At 35.7% G+C, this 25,127-nt stretch overlaps 1 protein-coding gene across 1 annotated transcript; it reads right to left on the reverse strand.

The window, feature by feature from the left end:
* Positions 1-94: 94 nt before the first annotated feature.
* On the reverse strand, positions 95-16,347 carry LOC107715901 (cilia and flagella associated protein 91). The gene is made up of 17 exons (XM_016522155.1): positions 16,233-16,347; positions 16,024-16,100; positions 13,534-13,691; positions 12,550-12,621; positions 11,917-11,973; positions 11,611-11,795; positions 11,271-11,448; positions 10,499-10,656; positions 9,241-9,423; positions 8,299-8,432; positions 8,090-8,203; positions 6,801-6,872; positions 6,565-6,711; positions 4,868-5,089; positions 3,929-4,077; positions 2,843-2,934; positions 95-538 (listed from the first exon to the last, which is right to left on the reverse strand). Exons 1-17 carry the CDS (start codon positions 16,318-16,320, stop codon positions 285-287), a joined length of 2,340 nt encoding a protein of 779 aa, XP_016377641.1. The 5' UTR covers positions 16,321-16,347; the 3' UTR covers positions 95-284.
* Between the last annotated feature and the right edge of the window lie 8,780 nt (positions 16,348-25,127).

The raw sequence follows: 25,127 nt of genomic DNA on the forward strand, positions 1-25,127 counted from the left end.
CTGAAAGTCTTTGCTTTTAAGCTATGCTTTACTTTTCGAGTAATCTGCAGACTTTGATGTGTTCCATTATTAATGAGAAAAAGTGGCACTTACGGAGAAATTAAATGCTGGTTTTATTGCGTAACCGTTAACTTTGGACTGTTCTTTCAAAGTTCATTCACTCTTTCTGTCTCTATAAGTATGGTAGGAAAAATCAAGTCAGCTATTATGACAACAAATACAAACAGTTAATAGGACTATTGTAAAGGTCAAGAATTTAATGTTTTGTATTACTGCTCATGGGCTTAATCTGCATGTTTTCCATTCCCGTTGAGAGCGTCTGCTGTTGGATCACTGGTCAGATTGTTTTGTGCTGGTCCAGGGTCTCTTGGGGTCACAGTTCTGGGAACAGCCTCCTCTACTTGGCTGAGTATGTCATTCAGAACTGCTGAGGAGGCCCTGTCTGATGGAGATGGGGGCTGGGAGACCGCAGAAGATCCAGGGCTGCTACTGATGATTGAACGAGCTGCTTGCAGATGCCTTCTCTGGCTCTGGCGAACTAAAAGAGAATGAGCAAACAGTACATTTTTAAAGTGGTTTTCAATTGGTGGGACAATGTTGGGCCATATGTCTGTTCTGAGAGGCAAGACAACCTGAAAAAACCACTTCCAAATGGAAAAATGAAATAAATCCTTATGGAAATTGATATGCATGGAGACTTGGGGCACTTAAGGATTCAAAGCTACACAGTTAGGTTGTTGGCAAAAACAAAAAGATACTTAATATAGTGCCAGCTTGAGTTGAGTTATAGTTGTCACTTGATGAAAGGTGCCAAATTAGCCAACATTTTTTTTTTTTGATAATGACACTCGTCTTTTCTGTTGAACAAAGAAATGTCACACAGTAAACAATATTATTAAAAGTCTAATTTAATGACTCATACCTGCCAGGATTTTAATGTGAGACTCTGATAATGTCTCGGTTACGTATGGTAACCCTCGTTCCCTGAAGGAGGGAACGGAGACGTCACGTCGGATGACCGACAAATTGGGATCTCGCTTAGAGAGACCAATCTACTTCGAGTGTAAACTAAACGAGCCAATGCACATTGGCATGCGATTATTGCATCCAGCTGCCGCTGATCACAGCGTGAGTATAAGTAGGCAGCAGATGCAGCGGCTGGAGGCCGCAGGAGCGTGGCGGTGGCAGGGGGCCGCCCTCGGCGATGGCAGCAGCTGCACGAACTGCTGGGCAAGTTCTCCACCGTGTCGCCGAAACGGCCGGCCTGGGACACGGGGGCGTTCAAGAATCGTGTCTTGTCCGTCTCGCGCATGGAGCTCTCTAAGAGCGCGCTGAACTCGTTCAGTCTTTTTCTCTCAGTAGAGTAGTCAGGAGCAGAACGATGTGATCGCTCGGCTCCGAAGCGAAAAGCTGAATATGCGCTGCATCTGCTGCCTACTTATACTCACGCTGTGATCAGCGGCAGCTGGATGCAATAATCGCATGCCAATGTGCATTGGCTCGTTTAGTTTACACTCGAAATAGATTGGTCCCTCTAGGCGAGATCCCAATTCGTCGGTCATCCGACGTGACGTCGAGAGTGACCGACTGAAAGGGAACTGTCGCTGCTTTTATCAGCACCATTCATCAAATTTATTTTTCCACAATGATCCACAATTATTTAGAAAAACACTTGTTCATTTCTGATAATTTATGCTGCTTTTTGTTCTTTATGGAGGTTGACAGTCACGGGTCACAATCCGCTTTTAATGTATGGAAAGCATTGTGTAACTTTCTTCTGCTTTTATGTTCCACAGAAGAAATAACATCATACAGCATTGTAGGACATGCAGTGAGTAAATGAATAATATCCCCAACAAATCATTAATTTAAATTTGGTTGTATGTAGAAAGTCATGCGGTTACAGTCACCTGAGCAAGCTGTAGAGTTGAGACAGAGTTGTGTGTGCATATAGTGCATTTTTATGAACAGAGTCTTTATTACACAGAAACAAATAATGTGGAAATGGGGAATTAAAAACAGACTGTGGCAAACAGTGAGGATAATTCATTAAATATATAACACAGGCCACATGACTCCCACTGTGATACATACACACATGTCAAACTCACAGGTCATTAAAAAGTCAAGCTTAACAAATAGGCCATACTGGTAATGTGACCATTTTTAGCAGTGAAAAGACCTGCATGAGGCTTTTCAAATCTTTTAAGATGTTAATAGAGTGCACTACATACAGCAGAAAGATGTTTGCAATGTCACTATATATAAAAACTGAATGTTTTTCAATACGGTTTCAATATGGCTTTGTTCTCTATGTTTGTGTGGTCTATAACCTCAGAAACGGCATGCTTTTATGCACGACCAGCTTGTTTTGACACTCTTATATGTCTCAGTAATGCAAAAAAAGACAGTGTTATCATCTATTTATCCTCATGTCACTCGAAGGTGAAATGCTAAATGTAATATTTAATATTTCAATGTTTTGTTTTTTTAATTAAATTATTTGTAGGTTGACTTCTCCAAATTGCTCTGTTTGGTGACACTAGTGTTGTAGAAATGACACCATTTTAAATTTCTCTTACTAAGCTTGGAATATGAATATATATAGCATAAGCTTTTTTTTGTCCTTTAGACGATCTTAGTAAGCATCTCCTTTCATTGTATCTAGAAGAGCAACATGGTACATTCTGTTCCTTATATCCCTTTGAGCTCCAAAGAAAAACAACAGTGTACTTCTTTTAAATGGCACAAGGTTACGCATATAATAACATTAAGGTCTAACTTGGCATGACCTGTAATAGCTTGGTATTTTACTGATTATCTGCCTGATCGAATAACTCACCTCTTTCTCTGACAGCAATCTTCTGGACCTCAGGAATGAGGAATCTGTAGACGAGTTCTGCCACAATCTCTTCAGACTGCTGACTGTTCCTCCTGCACGTACACACAGAGCATGAAAGACATAACACACAGACCGATTAGAGCAGATTGATTCTGTTTGTGACAAAGGAAATGCTCTAAAACAGCCAATGCTGGCAGCCTCGCTGAAGGACACATACAGTAACAATGATCTTTGTAACTTGGTCATACAATGTTTATTAGATTAGTGATATGCCTGCAAATGCACAGTATCTGATTCTAGTGACTTCCTATGGGTGTGCTGCCACATCTGACATCCATCATTTATTATTTATTGAGGGAAAGAATATATAGACACAGATTTCATACATATTTTATATTTCCTAGGCTGAAACTGTTTCTCTGCATTTTGCCTCGCAGGATCAGAAAGTTAAACTGTTGCAGAGTTTTTAAACAGGCAGAGCGCAATGGGTGGAAGTCGTCCTGTAGACAAATCTAAGAATGGCTTTGTATATTTTATATATACAAGAGTATATATAAAGAGAGCGAAAGAGAGTCATCTTATGTGCACCTTACATGCATTATTTTATTGTATTTGATCAAGGTCTTTATTTTAGATGGCCTGTCTTTATACAAATTATTCAAGGGCATTATGAATGTATTGAGAGTTCAAGGTTATAATAACAGAAAGCATTCACACTGTTTGGGTCTATTCACATGTGATTCAGACATCCTTGGTAGCTCAGCAATGATCTTGAATCTAATAAAACCTCTGACGTAATCAACTATCAGTGAGAAACATGCCTTGCAGCCTTTGAATGTCAGAACAGTGCTGAGAGAATCTTTTCTACATATTGAAATCTAAAGGTGCATTTATATATTTTATCCCTTTTCCTCAAGAGCATTTAGTGAAGTGTTTTATTTTAATAATTGAAAATATTTTGACCTTGCTGAAATATCTAGCATGATTTTAAGAGTTTGTGGTTCATTGTCAACAATAAGCAATCTAGTTGCGAGATCTTCAAACTGGTTTAACTGGATGTCACAGCATTCGAGACCAGGAACGTACGTCTCCTCCATGGCATAGGTGATGTTGTTCAGCTCCTCAGCCTTGCGGTGAATCTCCTCTCTGGCCTGAGCATCAGCTGTCTGATTAATGGAGCCCAGGATGACATCCTCCAGGTACATGTCTACTGTGTCCTGATGCATCCTGACCACCTGATACCAAATGATATACAGATAGACAAGATATCTCAGATAGAAAAGAAAGATTGCAAAGATGCTGGTTGCAATACAAGAGGAAATTTGACACAATATGACTGGGGTACACATTTAAAGAAAAAAAAAAAAAAAAAGGGGAATTTTGATTGGCTCTTGACATTAATGAAGAATTCTATGGCAATGTGCTTTACCAAAGAAAATAAACCATTTACATACACTAACATACGCTAACGTTCAGAAGTTAGAGGTATTTTTTTAATTTTTGTAAAGAATTTGAAAAGTCTCTTATGCTAACCAAGCCTGCATCTATTTGATAAAAAATACAGTAAAAACAGTAATACTGTGAAATATTATTACAATTTAAAATAAGGGTTTCTGTATGAATGTTTAAAAATGTAATATTCCTGATATGACAAAGCTAAATTTTCAGCTTACTCCAGTCTTCAGTGTCACGTGATCCTTCAGAAATCATTCTAATATGCCGATCTGCTGCTCAAGAAACATTTCTGATTATTATCGATGTTGAAAACACTTGTGCTGCCTAATATTTTTGTGGAAACCGACACATTTTTCAGGATTCTTTGATGAACAAAAATGAAAAAGAACATATTACTTTTGTAATATAAAAAAAAATTCTTTACTGTCACTTTTGGTCAATTTAACACATTCCTTGCTGCATAAAATGATTAATTCTTACAAATAAAATCCCCAAACTTTTGAATGGTATTGTATGATTTTGTTAGATAGAGCTAAGAGCATATTTATTGTGAATGGATGTTCTAGTGACCTGTTTAAATATCTCATCCTCCTCTCTGCGTCTCCTTTCCTCGATCTGCCGCCTTCCACTCTCCTCAGCCTCACGAATACGACGGTCTCTCTCAGCCAATAGGGTGAAGGCATGGATTTGCCTTTCCTCCTGCAGCCGGACCAACTCTTTAGACAGAAAGTCCAGCATGTCCACTATCACTCCTCCAGACAGGCCAGATATATAGGACTCAATCTGAGACACCTGAGAAAAAGACAGTGGGAGAAGGAATAAAAAGAATTTAATCAGTTTAGTACATGAGATGTCCTAGCTCATAGTTCATTCTTACATTGATTTGTTCAGTGACTTTTTTATGTAAATTTTTTTTTTAGACCACAAATAGGCTCATTCCATATTTTTATTAGTATTTTGTTTTTGTCCTAAGGCAAAAATGTTTTTTTTATGTTAAATAGATTTTATTTTTATTTTATTTTTTTACATTTGAAATGTAAAGTCTCTTCCTTTAAGACTTCAGTGTAAGCATTGCTTCTTCCTTTTAAGTGAAATGTATGCTATGCTGTACTTTTTTTTTTTTTCTTTTTTTTTTTTTACAAGTTATCAAATAATTAAACGAATGGTTTACCCCAAAATGAAAAGTTTAGCATTACATCACTTGCTCTGCAGTGAATGGGTGCCATCAGAATTAGAGTGCAAACAGCTGATAAAAACGTCACAATAATCCACAAGACTCCAGTCCATCAATGAATGTCTTTTGAAGTGACAACCTGTGTGTTTGTAAGAAACAAATCTTTAAAAAAAAAATCAAAACTATTCAAACCATTGGTTCTGGCTAAAATTTGAGTCTTCTGTCCATAATATTGCTTTCTCAAGTGAAAAAGGCGTCTCGTCTGAATCATGAGAGAAATATTCAGAGAACAATCACTATTTACAAGTGAAAACAGTAAAAAAAATTGTTCTAAACAAATATGTGGAAGGATTTTGGTGTGGGGATGGACTTTTTCAACTGGAAAACTGGAACATTTGGATTAGCGACTCACATTTTGGCTACAGTGACCGTTTACAGTAATAATGCCTTAATGATGGATTTTTTTTTTTTTTTTTACAGAAACACGATGTTAATTGAAGGACCGGAATCAAGTGGATTATTGTGATGTTTTTATCAGATGTTTGAACTCTCATTCTGACGGCACCCATTCACTGCATAAGTGATGTAATGCTAACTTTCTCTGCATCTGTTCGAATGAAGAAACAAACTCATCTACATCTTGGATGGCCTGAGGGTGAGTACATTTTCAGCAGATTTTCATTTTTGTGTGAACTATTCCTTTAATAATAAAATATGCTCCACAAACCTTTACGATCAGACTGTAATGATCAGTGACTTTGTACAAAATAGCTTACATTATTTTTTACTATTTTTCACTGGGAGAAGGTTTTGAATTCTGAAAATTACAGGGAAAAAACATATGAAAATGTTTTCATAGTACATTGAACAGTTTCATTTCAAAACAGGAAAATGTGACTCTTCAGGATGTGACCCATGCTGAGAAGCCCAGAAAAGATGAGCGGTACATGCCAAAGCAGAGCTGATGTTGTGAATGCCTAAAAAACTGTATTTTGATTGTACTGAGATAAGTATGTAGTTTTATCAGTCAAAGTTCACATGCTACAGCAGGTGCTTATTTTCATATCTTAAACATATACATCTCCGGTCTTACTTTTTCAGACTGGATGTCTCTCTGTCTCTGCAGGGCAAGTGTGACCTGTTTTTCCGCCTCCTTCTTGTCCTGTTGCTCCTTCTGCAGTGCGTGGGTGGTGCGCAGTTCTTGGATCAGTTCCAACCGTTTCTCTTTTCCCTCGAACATCTGCCAACCATCAGACGTCATTATCTATTCCCATCGACGACTATATGAGCCATCAGTTAGAAAACCACGCTCCGCCCACTGAGCCTTACCTGATTCTGCGCGGATCTTCCTCTCAGCACTTTCTGCAGAAAGATAACGGCCAGCTCTCTTTCCTCATCTTCCTGTTATAGACATAACATCGATATCTCAGAATCAGACGCATCATACGAAAAGAATGACAAAATAAATGATTCAACGAAAGTCAATGCATCATATACTGTAGTATCCTCAGATCACTTTAGAGCAGTGGTTCTTTTAGGACTTACTGTTGTGAAAAGGAACATTTGAGAAATTGCATGCTAAGTGCAATTAAATAAAAATGCATTTCAGTTTAAATTTATATTGAATGCAATTAGCTGAACTTCAGAGCGCTTTTTTAAGTAAGACTTAAGTGCATCTTTACATGTAATTTCATAATAACTTCTATTGTCTTTGAAACATGCTTAAAATGTACCACCTTATGTACAGACAAGACTTTATCATAAGCTAAACTATATTTTATTGTCATTTCTACTGAAACTTGCATGGCATGTATTTTAAATATATTTGTAATTACTCATTTGTAATTATGAAGTTGCAATTTAGTACATTTAAAGTGTAGTAAATGTAATATTGAATTACTCACTACAGTTTAATTATAATCAAGCACTTTGCATGTGCTTTAGTATGTTAGTCAACACATCATAATAAGTGTACTCGTTATAGCATGATAACAGTTTATTAAAACAATGATTTAAAATATAAATTTGGCATTACAAAGTGCAATTTTCAAAAGTGTTTTAAGAAATATAGTTATGAAAGTATACACTCTTTAAGTAGACTTCTTAAGTATGAAGTCCAGATATTCACTTTTAGTAATACTTCACAATAAAAGTACTGTAAAGAAGTACAATTACAGGGGAATAAATGTTTTGTTTTAGGACACTTTTCAAAGTACACAAAGTATCAAAGTGAACAACAATGTCCTTAAAATCAAAATTGAAATTAATTTGAAATAGTTCATTATTATATTTAGAAATCTGATAATTGTTAACTAAAATAATACCAACATTGTTTGGCACAAACTATTTTTATCCTCATTGCAACCAGGATGTAATGTTGTCTGGGTTGTGTCTTTTTTAGTATCTTTATCTTTGCAATTTTTGCTGACTCTTATCAGAAAGCTCTGCAACCAATTTGGGTCGTTATCCACTAGATCAAAACCCCTAGTTTAGAGAATCACAAAGGTGTGCTTATACCTACAGGCTGCCTGTATACTTGCAACCTGCACACTTTCTCATCAAAAGCCAGCTCTTAGAAGGAAAACCTGAATTGTCTACAGCAAGAATGCGGGTTGTACCTCTGGAGGATCTTCCACCGCAGGGGTTGGAGGTCGTGGAGCAGGTTTTTCCTTCTTAAAGAGGAACCGCAAAGGCTTCTTTTCCACCACACGACCCTTTTCTTCCTTTAGAGCCTATTGGGAAAGGAGAGCTCAGGGGGATATCTGTCACTTCATACACCTCCTCCCACAGTCTGATAAAGTGTGAAAAGCACCCAGCTGCTCATTACCTGATGAGTCTTCATGAGCTCTAGTTCTCTGCGGGCTGAGCGTGTGATGAAGCCTTTAGTCACTTTAGGTCTTGGCACTTTGATTTGAGGCTCCATGACAGATGGAGAAAGACTTGCCTCCAGTTCTAACAGACCTGAGAAACACAGAGATGTCTCTGCAGGCCTTTACCACATCCGTAGTGATTCAAATTTCAGCTAAACAGGTCGTGCTTGTAAAATAACTTATTTTAAATGAAATAAAATACATTTTCTGAAAAAAATAAAAATAAATACACCTAAATCTCTATAATATTCTGATCTGAAGCAATTTTTAAACCCCAATTCTTTGTTAACCAGGTTTTAGACATTATTGTAATTGCTTAGAAAAACCAAGGCACATCTTTGATTAATAAGCAGAATGATTTGATTTAGAAGGAAAAAAGTAAAATATTATTTTCTACTTTAAAACGTTTGAAATATAATATGTAATAAAAAATAATAAAAATTAAAATAAATGTAAATATTTAATGCAATTTGGTGTCGAAATGTTATTTTTATTTTAAAAGTTAAAAAAGTTTTGTTTTTGTTTTTTTGTTTTCAGGACAGACTAAAATTACTATATAAACACTGGATTTGTGTACATTTATAAATTTATCAAAACAATTTTTTTAAGTGGTATGAGAACAAAAATGTTAATAGCACACCTCTCCTCAATAAACTCCATGATATGATTTCAGAAGAAGTAGAATAGGGTAATTGATTTTTATGGATAACATTTAAAAAAATAAAACAAACAAATAAAGAATATCAGAATATATTGAACAAAGAAAGACATTAGAATAAAAATGTTATGTGCATTAAGTAAATATTTCTAAAATAAAATTAATCAAAAATCATTAACTATAAACTTTACTGTATCCTGAGTAGTTACAAGGAAAACAACTTCTGTAAACAGAAGCAGACCTTCATACGTGCTGAGAAAGTGACTCTTGACCACGTTGCGGTTGGAATTTCGGTCAGGGATCTGGCCAACCCGCGACCGAGGTGCGTATGTCTGAAACCCATAATCTGAGTAATCCTTTATAATATCACGTTTCTTCAGCTTTCCCTCCACATTCCTCCGTTTAGCCAGCAGCTTCCGCATTGCTGTGAGAAACAGGAAAACGATAAATAAAATTATGTCAGTTTGTATATTCTTATTATTTCATAAATCAGGATAATCCGACTTAAACATGTAATCTGGTTTAAACACAAATGTCCTGACAGCTCTTAATATATTCTATGCTTCATTTAGTTGGAAGATTTGAATACGTAATTTTGTAGGAATGATGGCTTTTTATCATGCCTCACAAAAAAATAGAATAGAAGACTGTAAGATTATTTACATTATAAAAAAATAAGAAATATATTATGATTGCAATGAAACTATTACACTGCGAATGAAAAATATATAATAATAATAATTATTATTATTATTATTATTACTATTTTATTTTACATAACAGTAAAATTACAATACTGATATTCTTTTTTATGTTAAACTACAGAGATGATATTTTTGTGGAAAACTGCTGCAAGGGAGACCTTATACCTTCTCTTATGTTAAGAAGATATATAGAACATTCTCCCAAAATTTTAGGGAAGGACATTTGGGAAGTGTGTGTCGTGTTTGAAACACTGAAAACTCTGGATCATGAGCTGCTTGCGTATAAATGAACACAACGCCACACTCACCCAATCACATGCAGCACATCAGACTACATATATAGTTAGGCTATGTAATTAAATTGCAACCTTTGACATTTGATAATCACACCAGCTACAAAGTAAAACAGTTTCATGTACTTCTTTGCTCATATTTTGTGTTAATTTTAGATCCTAGCTGAGCTGCTAAGGATGTTTACCACACAACCACTAGATGGCACTGCTAACTCATGCAGCGCTGTCAGAAACACGTTTTTTTTAAATGTATTTGATAAAACACCTTTTTCTGATTTACGCAATTAATGTGGGTCATGCTTCAGGTCGGAAAGCACTGAAATTTGTACAAATACGGTAAAATCACATACTTGTAGCATCTACAGTATATGGTCTAAAAGCAAACACGCACTTTCTAAAAGCCACAAAACGTCAATTCTGATTTCACGATTACTGACATAAACAGAATGGGTCATTTTAAAGCGCAACTTAAATATGATGATTTATCTGACTGTGGCCTCACAAATGATGTAGTCATTGCGTATCTTCTTAATCTGCGCCTCCTTCTCTTGCTGGTGCTGGGAAAAGCTCACATCCAGCCGATCCATCTTGACCTCCTCCTGCTTCTCCTCCCTCTGACGCAGAAGCTGCACCAGCAGGGTCAGCCGTGCCTCCTGCAGCCTGACAAAACACGACAAACAACAACAGTCAACATGAATGTGTTTGTGCTTGTAGCAGTACATTTAAGAGTTCTTCTTAAGGGGCTGTTCACACAGAATACATTTATCCATTCCAGTGCACTACTTTTCCATTGTTTTTCTATGTAAACATGCACTAGGCGGACATGTATGTCTGTTATGCTAGCGTCTCCCGTCTTTCTCAGCGTCTCGTACATGACGCCGTGTCAAGTTCAAAGAATTTCAACTTTTATGCGCAGCGCCGCTCATCAATGCCAGTTCCAAAGCAGTGGACCAATCAGAAGGCTTGGAGGCAGGGCAAGTGTTGCGAGCTTTTGTTTACAGTAGCAAGTAAACTTGTTTTATTTGACGGCAACATCGCAGAGGAGAAATTCTGCACAGCGCTTTTTTTTTTTTTTTTAAACCATTCCCGAGCATTGCGTCTCACGTTTTCAGTGTGAACAGCCCCTTAGACTCTTTTTTTTTTTTTTGGCAAATATCCACCTTATCCAGCTACAAAGTATCTTGTTACGGTGTGAGAAACCACTGCAAATAATGTGTGAGTGAACTGCCCAAATTAATCAAACTTGGAAAACTATTCCTATAAGTAGTGCTCACTTCTCTATCTCCTTCTCTCTGAATGCCCACTCCTTCCTCTCCATCTCCTCCATCATCCTTCTCCTCTTGTCCAGCTGAGAGAGGTCATTCAGCGGGGGCAGAGTTGCCTCCCAAGCTCTCTTCATTCTTGCCCTCTCAATCATCTCTACTTCTGCCAGCCCTGCAGGCAGCCCACGGCCTGAAAACAACCACTGTTAGTCCCGAAACATCTCTTGGCAAATGTGCAAACACAAATGCTTGAAGCTACACATGCAAGAGTTTGTGCAGCATTGTCTCATTGTCATTAGGCACTGGTGAGAGACACGTCTTATTTATGATTATTATATTATGTGCTGTTTACCCCATGTGAGTGTGGCCAATGTGAGCAGCTCAGGGGGGACTGTTCCAGGACGAACCGCATAGTCTGGAGTGAAGGGGTCTGTTTGTGTCTCACTCTCCCGATAATCAGTCTGAACTCCCACGCTCCGCTGGAACGGAGTAGGGGACCGTTTTTCATCTCCATCCGAAGCAGAAAGGAGGTCAGATCTGTGAGAAAAATAGTGGCAAGACAGATGTATAGAAAGATAGTAAGAAAGTCCAGTTTTTGGTAGATCATAGGTATTGAATAAATAACTATTAACAGAGTGACAAGCACCATTTGACTTACCTTGGCAAAGCAAATACAACATCAGGAGGAATCTGTTGAGCGAAAGGAATAAGAGGACTGAGAGAAAGGAAATGGAAGAAAAAGAGAGGGAAAAACAGTGAAAGAGAAAAACATTATTCTTATTTGTACACTTTAACTGTTAAAAAACTTCTGTTTAGCTATTGTCATTCACATAAATTTTTCTATATGTGACCCTGGAGCACAAATCCAGTCATAAGGGTCAATTTTTCGAAATTCAGATTTATACGTCATCTGAAAGCTGAATAAATAAGCTTTCCATTGATGTATGGTCTGTTAGGATAGGACAATATTTGGCCGAGATACAACTATTTGAAAATCTGGAATGTGAGGGTGCAAAAAAATCAAAATATTGATAAAATCACCTTTAAAGTTGTCCAAATGAAGTTCTTAGCAATGCATATTACTAATCAAAAATTAAGTTTTTATATATTTACGGTAGGAAATTTACTAAATATCTTCATGGAACATAATCTTTACTTAATATCCTAATGATTTTTGGCATAAAAGAAAAATCTATAATTTTGACCCATACAATGTATTTTTGGCTATTGCTACAAATATACCCCAGCGACTTAAGACTGGTTTTGTGCTCCAGGGTCACATATATCCTACCGTTCGAAAAACTTCCAGCGGTCCATTCCTGTCACATCTGTGTGGTTTGGTCCATGTATCTGAGGCACAACCCTTTCACAGACACAAAATTATTAAGGATTAATAATATTGGCATATACAGCATACACTATCACTCAAAAGTTTGGCGTCTATATGTTTTTTCATTTTTTAAGAAATGAATACATTTATTCAGCAAGGATGCACTGCATTGATCTAAAGTGACGGTAAGGACATTTATGGTACAAAAGACCTCTATTTCAAATAAATGCTGTTATTTAGAATTTTCTATTCATCAAAGAATCCTGAAAAAAAAAAACATATCACTATTTCCACAAAAATATTAAACAGCTTAAATGTTTTCAACATTCATCATAAGAAGAAATGTTTCTTGAGCACCAAATCAGCATATTATAATTATTTAACACTGACGACTGCTACAAATTCAGCTTTGCATCACAGGAATAAATTACATTTGAAAATATATATACAAAACAGTTACTTATATTGTAGAAATTCACAATATTACTGTTGACTGCATTTTTTTCAGCCTTGCATGGTGCAGAGAGTAAGAGACTCCATTCAAAAACATTAAAAAACCTTACTGACCCCAAACTTTTGAACAGTAGTGTATAAAAATGTTGTGCACTGCAAAAGAACATAAAAAACATTCAAATATCCCAAAAGAATCCGCAAGAAATAACTCAAAGAAAGAAAACAGCTCAATCATTTGGTGGATAATACTATGTGTGGGAAATGTGTTTATAAAATGCAAAATATCACAAAAAGTCACAATGCAAAAAAGATGGTAATAAAAATAGATTTAATTTCTTCATGCAAATCATTTCTTCTTCTTTTTTTTTATTTTTTTATTTTTTTTTGAGTTTAGAGTGAAAATTGTCCTGGACATGTTTTTGTGAGATTCACCGATCTGATATCATATTTATAAAGGACTATTGTCTTGTGTACAGAGTGGGTGAATCTTACCCCGTCAGTTGCTGCAGGGCCTGTCTCTTCTGCTCGGCAAAGCCTTGCCAACGTCGATCAATGAACACAGGCACAGGGTCAGTGGCTTCAAGGCGTAAGGTGAAACGGGGGTGATGTGGCAGATTACTAAACATGGAGTTAAATTCTGGAACCTTCCGCTGATAGAGACAAAGCACAACTGTTTGTACTCTTAAAAGGTCATAACATACAGTTTTTTTTTTGGGGTGAATTTATAATGTTTGAAATACAGAACGAAACATCTCTCCACTTTACTTTCAATAAAAGGATACTTTCAGTTTCTGGGAATGATGTTTTAAATACATAAAATTACAGAATGTTTTCATACAATAAACTTGTATTTCCAAAGATCGGAGGCATTTTCATTCCTCACGATATGAGTCTTTTAAGGTTTCTGATGTGTTAAGAATGAAACAAAAATGGTAATGGTTATTTCAGATTTTTTTTGAACACAGTCATTCAAAATTTCAGAATTTCAGAATGACAAAAATTTCACCCTTGTCACTTCTTTGCCATTTGTGCCATTAATTATTTTCAAATAAATGTTTGTGTGTTCACTAGCACTATCCTGAGGATACAAAGGGTATTGTGCTGGCCATGAGATAAAAGACAGAGTCACAGAGGAATTTGTTCAGCTCTAAATTTCTCATAATTTTATTTCTCACTGATGGCCAGACTGTCCTACACATGAGAGAATTCATGATGTGATAATGACTGGCCGTACATTGTCCTGAGAGATTAACAAACAAGATTAAGAAATAAATGCACCTGAAATTTTGATTTGAGTTGAAATAGTGTGAGACTGTTGTGATTCGAGAGACATGAAACCAGCACAGTGTAGGATACAGGCTTCCAGGGACAATATAGCTCACTGTTGTTTAGTGGTCAGAATGCGGCGACTGACCAATCAGAATCAAGTATTTCAGAGCGATCTGTAATAACTCAAATTAACCACTTCAGTGTCAGCAGGGTACTCCATTTTTTTCAATTACCTAAAACAATTTAGCACTTCAGACTTGCAGCATTTTAGCCATTTGCCAACTAAACAGTTGTAGACCTATTTAACCAGCATGAGACTTTTTATCTGTATTATTTATAAATTCTTCCAAGAAAGTAAAAACTCAATAGCCAACTTGACGTTTATTTTATGTATAGCCTATCCAAAAAAAAGATTACATGCTGAGATATTCACAATCTTCTTTTTTTTTGTATTTCATGTGCCAAAATGAAGTGCTCAATATCTCCACGTGTACTCCTTTTTTTGTGTATGCATTAAATTAATTGCAAGTATTACGTTTTTTACTCGCTTGGAAAAATGCATTTATAACTTGGAATCATGCTATATGTGGCCTGAAAAGTGTGCATTGTGTTTATATTAATTTATTATGTTTTAATAATCTCTTGTCATGATTTAAAGAAGTGCAGTACACTTATTTTTCTGTGTTGACTAACGTACTAAAGCATGTAAAGTACTTGATTATAATTTTAACTGTAGTGTGTTTTTATTTAAAGTTATATATTTTAAATATACTACATTGCAACTTCATTGCTACAGATATGAAATATCATATATATTCAAATAAATGACATACAAGTGTGTAGATTTAAAACATGGAAGTATATTTTACTTTAACATAAATTTTGCCAGTAAATCTGGCAATTCTGCCCATTTGGCTATTTCAAAGACAATAGAAGTAATTATGTAATTTTTTTTATTTTATTTTTTTTAAGTAAATAATTTCCGTAACAAGTACTATTTTTAAAAGTATGCTAAATTGTAGGCTATGTCTTTTTCACAAGGGCAGGCTTTAATGAGACTATTTTATTTCATATCTTATTTCAGTTCAGCCAAAATGTGTTACATATAGGCTACTGTAAGTCCTGTTTTGGGTACATGTGTTTTCTCTCTGCCCAATCAAAAGTCAGAGTTTATTAAACTTGAACTTCAGTTCGCAGTGGAAAAGACTTTGTGTTTTCCGGTCTCCGGTGTTTACATGGAAGTAGCAGCACAAAAAGGTGACTGCAGTTCAAGGACTCAATAGCTACATAAATCTGCAAAATCTGAAACATTATTGAAACATACAATAGTTACATAAATCTGCAAAATCTGAAACATTACTGAAACATTATTAGCACACGATGAGCTGTGCTGTGCTAGTGTTTGTAGTCAGAGTTTATTAAACTTGAACTTCAGTTCGCAATGGAAAAGACTTTGTGTTTGTGTTTTCCGGTCTCCGGTGTTTACATGGAAGTAGCAGCACAAAAAGGTGACTGCAGTTCAAGGACTCAATAGCTACATAAATCTGCAAAATCTGAAACATTATTGAAACATACAATAGTTACATAAATCTGCAAAATCTGAAACATTACTGAAACATTATTAGCACACGATGAGCTGTGCTGTGCTAGTGTTTGTAGTTGTTTAAAATTGTATTTACTTACTTCCTTACTTTTTTAGGTCTGTCAACTTACCACTCGATCCATTGAGGCATGAGCTCGAAAGTTTTCCCTGGCGTGATCCACATCAGCTGACAATGTGTGTACAGGGTCTAAAGCAGCACCAACATCCACAATTTAACACAACAGACTTTTTAAATAATACATGACACAATATGGACTTTCTTATAACATCCGAATATTTTAATGGTCAAACAGGCCATCGATTTGCAGCTGTAACTCACCGTACAAATAATCATATGTCCTCTGTTGTCTGAATCTCCTACTGCCCTCATTTTTCTTCTGAAATGTGCGTGTCACAGAGACGCTCATGTCTGCTTGTAACAGGTGTGTGTTTTATTTGTGAGCGATTGGGGATAGTGGTTACCATGGAGATCGTAAACATCCGACCCCGTCACTACCGCTATCACACCGCTAGGCGTTCAAAACAAACCCATGACATCCTCCAAACCGTCATACATTTCTAAAAATTTTTGTTTTCCGGTCTAAAACTTTTTATTACTGTATTACTTCGTAATTAACGTAAGATTTATATAAACACGTGGATGTAGACAGAGGTTTGGAGGCCAACGTGTCACGAACTTGCAGAGATACTGAGGTAAACTGAATATCCCACTTTGTGTTGGTCAGTTGGTTCAGTTCTGGTAGGCTATTGAGTGCCTTTTGAGTCCCCGACCATAACCTTAAAATATCTCATTTAAAGCTATCTTAGATTTAAGATGATTTATCTTAAAACATTTAACATTTTAAACCATAATATCAATATTACCGTATGTCCTCTATTGTTTAAATCCTATTTTCATGATAGCCTATATTCAACACTTTTTCTTTCCTTTTTTTTTCTTCAAAATTTTGAGGTTGTAACACGTCTATCTAGTGTACCCTTACCAAAAAGTAGTATACTTCAAGTTTATTTTATTAAGTATACTTAAGTAAAGTTCAAGTATATTTTAAGTATACTTTATGTAGTAAGTATACAAATATCAGTGTACTAGTAGTATACTTGTAAGTGTACTATTTCAATACTCCTTGGGACTAAATTGGCCCACTTTCTAGTATATAAAAGTATACTTTTAAGTTTACGGATTCTCGGAGCACAAGTATAGCTCAAATATATTTATACTTTTTCTATGTATAAGTCAAGTATACTTAAATGTCATTTTAATTATATTTCTGAGAAGTACATAGAGCCCATGTCTGAGAAGTACATAAGAAGTAGACTGAAAGTATACTTTCCTATTTTTTTAGTTTAAAAGAAGTATACTAATAGCACACTTGAATAAACTTCTTTTTCGTAAGGGGTAGCCTATAATTTATTATTATTGTTATTATTACATTTCTTTTAGCATTTATAATTAAGGTTTTTTAATTATATGGTCATCAGCTGAGAGATTTAAGTTTTTTTTATTATTATTTGTCAAAGAATGTTATTGTTGTTGCTAGTTTTTCTGCTGAGACAGTGACAATATACAGTGGGTACGGAAAGTATTCAGACCCCCTTAAATTTTTCACTCTTTGTTTATGTTCCGGTCTAAGTATACATACAATTTATTCTAAGTTATATTACGTAATTTAATGTTGTGTAGTATTTTATTAGATTGTAAAACAAAGCCTTATTAAACAGCAATGACATGGTGTGGCAGTACTAATTGGAATAAGGTAGTAATTTATTGCATATAAGTGAATATAACACTAAGTGATGACAAACTTTTTTCTGTTATTGAACATCTGCATTTGAAGAGGGTCACATGGGAGTTTATGAACATTCAGAGTTCAGAATGTTATTGTGTAATATAATTAACATAATATGTTATATAGCAACTTCACATTCACATTCGTGCAGTGAATATCAGCAGCCTTGTGCCGGTGGCTGAAATCATGCTGATATTAGCTACAACAGCACTCTTAATTGTGTGATATTGCTTAAATATGACATATAATCTAATTATGTTACAAAATGACATTCTAAACTCTCAGTTTTAGATATGATTCTTTCACCCTAGGGGTGATATCTCAGTTTAAAAAACAGCGCTTGCAGTGCACGTTTCTAGTCAACAGAGGACACCAAAACAATATTGAGCCCGTAATTTGCTTTTACCTGAAGATGCTAATGAATGAGAATACTCGCACATTCACAGAAAATAGCTTACTTCCGCTTTGCAAAATAGCTTGTGTATCATTTAGCTTTGTGAAGTTTTGACGTTCTATGAAATCCAAGTCTTATTTTCTTTCACTGTTGTTTTTATTACTATTGACTTTTGCTATTGGTTTCTAATTTGTCCTGTTCTCTGGATGTGACAGTGTGTTTCTGTGACATCCTACTGTAGTATTTTTATTAATGTGATGAAGTTAAACTTTCTGCATATCATGAAAATTCAAAAATCATGCTGTCTGAATCATACCGAAGTAGCTAACATTTATAGGCTATACTGTATATCTTGATTCAGAGGAAACTTGTATTACTCTGGTTGTTTGTCATGTAGTTCAGGAGACTTGAACCTTCTGTTTACTGTAATAGTAATGTGTTAGAAGGTTAAAATGTTCATAGCAGAGTACAGTTTGTGACATTGTTGAGATCTCTTTTAATACTATAGTATTTAGTATATATTTAATACTGTAGTATATAATATCCATAGATGAGATACTACATTGATCTCCTTTGTGTTTTTATGGGAACACCCTCAATTTTCTAACACATCCTCAAACATAGTGAACTCAATGACTTATTAACATGACACAATTTCAGAATAATCACTGGTGTGAGAACAATAAACTTGCGGTTGTTTTTTAACAGCATGTGGTTAGGTTAGCCTGCAACTGCTTCCAACCACTGGTGGCAGAGAAGTGTTCGACTCTAATGGCGGCACTTGTCTGTTCTCGTGCTAAGCAGTGAAGCAAAGAGGTGGTGAGATACATGCTCACGCATTCGCACAGCAACCGAAAGTACCTCATGTTCCTCCATTACACTGCATTTCGCCGCAGATGATCTGATTTGCCGTAAATGACACAGCCTTCACAGTAACATTTTAGTGGATTGTTTATTTGTGGCTTGCGTTCTTAAGTTTGCACACATTAAATGTGTTTGTGTGGGTGTTCAGAGAGAAACACAGCAGAGTTACCAACAAACATTTATTTATTCAACACATTACATTAAATATAATAAAGCATATTAATGCCTCATGTTTGAGAATTCAAACTCCTGCTTCAGAATATTTCCCATGTTTCAAAAAATTACTGTAATGAGAGTTGCCAAGATATCAAAGTCTGCATTTAAAAGTCCTTTATTGAAATATGAGCTCATCAAATTCTTCCAGGACCAAATGATCATAGCTGCTATCCATATTAATTTCATTGCTATGTTCATTTACTGTACTATTCATTATAAAACTAATACAGTCTTAAAACAGTGGTTCTTTATTGGCCTCTGTGGTTCTATGAAGAATTTAACATCCATGGAATCATTATATTGGACAAAAGGTAGAGAAAAAGGTATTTCAGATTAATTACATATTCTTCACACTTTCATCACTTGAAATTCTAAAACCCAGATAAACAGAATCCAGTGTTATCTATCTTCTCGTTTCACACGGCTCATAATTTCCCCATGATTAACAATCAATCCTGGGTATTCATAAACTGACAGATCACACTGTACTTTCTTAAACCCCGGGTTAGCGTTCTTATTTGCATATTTGCAGTGTCAGTGTCATTGATTGGACGAATGCAGCACGACCTAATGACATGTGCATCCTCTTATTTTTGCAGCCTGTACACATTGGGAACCGTAATGCAGGGTTTGCAAACACGGTTCTAGCTCGGCTTCGGTGCAGGTTTCATAACCCTGCTTCTAAATCACAAGTGTGTATCATTTCTTATAATATAGATAGTTCCGGTCCTTGAGTCTGATCGGTTGAGCCACGTTCAAAGCCTTTGTAAATTACTCTATAAACATACACCTTTGAGCTCACATCAGTATTCCTGCGCCACTGCTGAACCAATTATAATCAAGGGCTGAAAATTTTGGTTTTATAATAAAGCAATCTTTCCCAAGAAGCTGTGGATTACAGTTAATTTAGACCAGCTGAAGGCCGTTGTTTACACCTATACATATATCACCGCTAGGGATGTAACAATGCACCTTGAGCTGGTTAAAAATATGATGATGATGATAAAATGTTACAGTTTTAAACAAATCACCATACATTTGGGGGTGGTGGGTTTATGTGAATGTATCACAGAGGGGAACTGACTGTCTTCAGAAAAGTTTAGATGGTATTTTCTTTTCATCTTGCCTCTGTATAATGCATATAGAAGTAGGCCTAGCGTTTATAAGTGCAGTGCCCAAGTTTCAGCAGTAACCAAGAAAACGCTATATCGCTGCTGGTTCATAAGAGCCACCTGCTGTCATAGAGTGAAATTGCGTTCAGTCTGTGTGATTTTATGTAGTTTTACACTATGTAGCATAATTTCACAGAGCTAAAGTCAGACCATTCTGCTTTTGCTTCAAATGCCTTATCTGTACAAATCAAACTAGATGGAACTGTTCTCATGTTATTTTTCATTTTATTTATTCTTTTTTTTTTAAATACTTGATATTTCCTCATGCACATACATCAGATTATATCTCAGTAGGGTACTCTCATAGTTTAAACCAGACCGGTTTGTGGCAAAGCGTGAGTTTGATTATATAAGAAGCAACATTAAACAGCATAACCCGATGAACATACTTTACCATACCTGAAACAGAAAACTTTTAAATAATATTCCCTCTACACATCAACATTTCTGCATGAGTTTCTTTGACGGGGACAGGGTTGCCAAAAAAAAACAGCCCAATTGCTATCCAAAACTAGCCCAGTAATGTTTTTTTCAGTGATTTTTCTGAATTTGTTTTTACCCCTTTTTGTCCTCTTTAGTGTGTAATACCCAGGGCCGTCGCTAGTGGGGTGAAACGTGGTGATAATTATAGGAGCCTACGGCAGTGTGAGGGGCCTCCACAGCAGTTTCAACCTACTGCCAGAGGCCAGCAAAAATATTAAGATTAAAACATTTTAAATAAAGATAATTGTTTTACCAAGTTCAAAATTAAGTTTGAGGATGCTTCTCACAGAACTATTTTTTCTGCAAGAATTTTTCAAGATAAAAAAATAATAATTTTCATAATTCACAATTTATGTATACAGTACAACAGCAAAAACTGTGAGGAAATTTTTTTTTACATTTTCTAGATCATTTTCTATAACTACAAGTCAAGCTGCAAAACCAAACAGGACCACACGGAGTTGCCTGACTGTATGTATAAATACATACGGATCCATTCAGAATCCTTAAACAGAGCAAAACACAAAAAAGCAAATAAAAACATTCTGAATTTGTCGAATGTGGTGATCTGAAGGCGGCTCAACATAATCAGTTAACAGTTCCTCTCAGAGTGAGTGTTGATGCCCATATGTTTAAACACCACTGACTATTGCAAACTCCTATAAAACATGCTTCTTCAGTGAGTGTTCATTATAAAACACTTGCCAGACATGCAACCATACTGAAATGTGCTCGTGCAGAGAGCTATTAGAGAGCGCACATGCACATGCACAGTCTGTTTGTTTGCACACTAATAATAACGGACTCACGCATGTCTAATAATGTACGACTCCTGTATGTCACTGTAGCCTAATCGTCTACATCTCCATTACAGTTGTCATCCATCAAAACGTAACACTGTGGTTGAATGTGATAGAAATTTATGTTTGATTTATGTTTGTTCTATTTATTTTTTGTGCTATTTACATTATTTCAAACAGGGCCCACGGGTACAACCTGCACCGGGGCCCCACAAACCCCAGCTATGGCTTTGGTACTACCCTTTTTCAGGCTCTTTAATGTGTCGTGATAGATCGCTGTAGCGCCTCAGTTCAAGCAGCATGTGAACCGATCATATCTTCCACTTTACTAAATAAACATGAATGAACATCAGAAGGTATCTTGTTTTAACCGCAGAAAGACGTCAATACACACCATTTTACGAACAGTTAATTTTTCTGAAATACATAATAAATGGAGCTGCGGCAATACTGATGTAATGAGGTCAAAGGCATACATTTGTTGAGTAATTTACAACAACTTCGAACACAGCTCAACCAATCAGAATCAAAGACCGGAACTATCCGTTTTATAAAGAGGGGTTTAGAACAACCATAACTTGGAGTAAGTGCAGTGTGAAGAGCCTTAGGAAATGGTTCTTTTAGTAACTGATCACTAAGACGTTATTTGGGGAACCTAAAATGGTTCTTCTGTTGAATCACTGTGAAAACCCCCATTTGGAAGCTTTGGACGAGGGTATTTAAATATAAATGTGAACTATGAGAGAGCAGCCTCTGAGCAATACATTTTTCCTCTGGCCCACTTTAGCACAGGTGATTTCTGGGAAAGTTCCTCAGACTGTACAGATGTGAGTTGCTCCCACTCGTACAGTATTATGGCAATCAGACGAAATATTTTATTTTTAATAAAGTATTCTCAGTACATGTGTACAACCTAATACATCTCCAACATTGATATTGTTTTGATTATACACATAATATTCCATTGTATCTTGTGTGGCAATCAAAACCAAGCTCAAACTAAAAACCACCACACTGACACATAGAAGACCCTAGAAGACCACAGTTGTTCATTCAGGTCTGAGATGAGGAAAACCACATTAAAATGCATAAAGGCCTATTGGTCTCACATTTGTTTCCTTTAAAATGATTCCCATTTTAACTCCCTCAGCCAGCTGCTGCCAACTCATTCTCAAACTAATAATAACCCCACTATTAATAAGTGGATTTTTTTTTCATTGTGTAAACATAGGGCATACTGGCCTCACAAGATCTTCAAGTGGTTTGGTTCAAGTTCTTTTTTAAGTTAATGCAGTAAAGTCAGCAGAGAGGTAAACAAAGAACTGTCAAGAACTGTAGGGTGTTTATATGAGGGGAAGGTGTTGCTAATGAAGGTTTTGTTATATGTCAGCAGAAAAAGGTCATTTCTGATTGCATTGCAGATTGCAAAGAGTATGTGCTTTTTGTAATCTGTAGCGCTTCATCAGACATCTCACCACACCAACACACATTTGATCTGACAACGGCTAGTATCCATATGTGATTGGAGGGGGGCATGGCTAACCACATCCTGTGTGACTGCATCTGTCTGAACTATGCACAACATCTGCACAAGAATGAACTGACTGTGCTATTTTTCATAACCCATTTATCATGCAAAAATTGTCCAGCAACTGAAATTCACTTACATAATTGTATGCCTAAACTTGAGAATTGGCCAAATTCGGCCTACTGAGATATGAAAAATACTGAAATGAGTAAAGTTATGTATTTATTTACTCCACAGTACGTTGAATAAAAAATATATTTATATTTTCAGTGTGGGGGAAAAAAACTATATTTATGAAAAATGTCTTCTTTATTCCAATGTTGTTTTGGACCCCATTGACTTTAATTGTATGGGCATAAACAGCCAAAATATCTGCTGTTGTGTTCCACACAATGACGGGTTTGGAGCAACATGGGGGTGAGTAAATGATGACACAATACTTTTTTTTGTGAACTATGCCTTTAATACCCTTCCATTAGCTTTTTGATTGTTTTTCTTGATTTATCACATTGGTCTCTGGAATACTGGATTTTGATTTGATTGAAAAATCAAAGAGTTTTCTGCAAATTACACTGGATATTTCAATGTTGGCCATTGCAACATACCAACACTATTTTAATGTCTCTTGCATCACTTGATGTTCTCACTCTGTTATTTTCACACAAATTGGTGCCATCTTATACATCTCAAAAGCTTAACTACAGATAGATAAAAATGGCCTTGGAGGGCTTCTATACTCATTTTATCATAAACATAAAACCTTGGATGGCTCAAAAAGAACAAGAAACGGTGAGAGACACAAATGCACACAAACCCATTTTTAATACTGTCATTGCTAAGTCGTTTGTTTTCTTTGTTGAAATGGGCTATTTTTCTTACTGAAATCTGTAACCTAAAGCGTCTTTATGCTTTCTCTGACATTTACAGTGGGTACGGAAAGTATTCAGACCCCCTTAAATTTTTCACTCTTTGTTATATTGCAGCCATTTGCTAAAATCATTTAAGTAAATTTTTTTTCCTCATTAATAATTTAAGGGGGTCTGAATACTTTCCGTACCCACTGTACATACGACTGTCGCATTTCGCCCCCCCTATCGCATGAGTCGTCGAACAAAACGTTCAAATCGGTAATGAAACAGCCGTTGCCCTCCACTTAATCCTAACGAATGAATAATGAACATGCATATATCCAAACAAAACAATTGACCGCCAGTATGTCTGAAGGAAAAAACAGTAGGTTTTCTATGGCTAATCCATGTAAATCATTATTTAACAATTATAAAATAATTATTATAGACATAATGATTCATAACTGCTCGTTTTACAGAAGTAGTGTTTAAAGGTTAATGATTTAGTGGAGAAATATTGATAATTTTATTTATTTATGTATTTTTTAAAAAATTTTTTGAGAACACAGTTCATAACTGGTCTGGTGATCACAAATATTTCAACATTTGCAAAAGTTCAAACTGGTTCCAAAAATTCTGCATAATGTACACATATGATCAGAACTCCACTCAGCTCCCATGCTGTTATTGGAAATTTTGGTCAGTCGATTGGTGGACATAGTGAAGGTGACATATGACATATGACAATAAAATAATTGAAACTCAGATCAGTATTACATGTCCACATATGTATTTGGTTATATATTTCTGAAGCTGTAGCTGTGTAATTAGCTTAATAATGTATAACCAGACTGTAATTTTCGAAAATTAACCCCTTTAGGGTAAAAATGTCCTGATCAACCTTTATTTTGTGCGCGTGACTTTCTGGTGATCCCCTACTTGACATTTTTCTAACATAGTAAAGAATTTACAAAAACGATCAAAACAGCCTTATTCATCGATTTGAGATGAGGGTTATAAGGTCATGTTAGTCTCATCATTCTACCATCTAAATAAAACAACAAAATTAACCAATAAATATCGCCATCAATACATCACACACTGCCAAACTGCAATCTTCTT

This window comes from Sinocyclocheilus rhinocerous, unplaced genomic scaffold, assembly GCF_001515625.1.
Source record: "Sinocyclocheilus rhinocerous isolate Xijiao unplaced genomic scaffold, SAMN03320098_v1.1 scaffold600, whole genome shotgun sequence".
NCBI classification, from domain to species: domain Eukaryota; kingdom Metazoa; phylum Chordata; class Actinopteri; order Cypriniformes; family Cyprinidae; genus Sinocyclocheilus; species Sinocyclocheilus rhinocerous.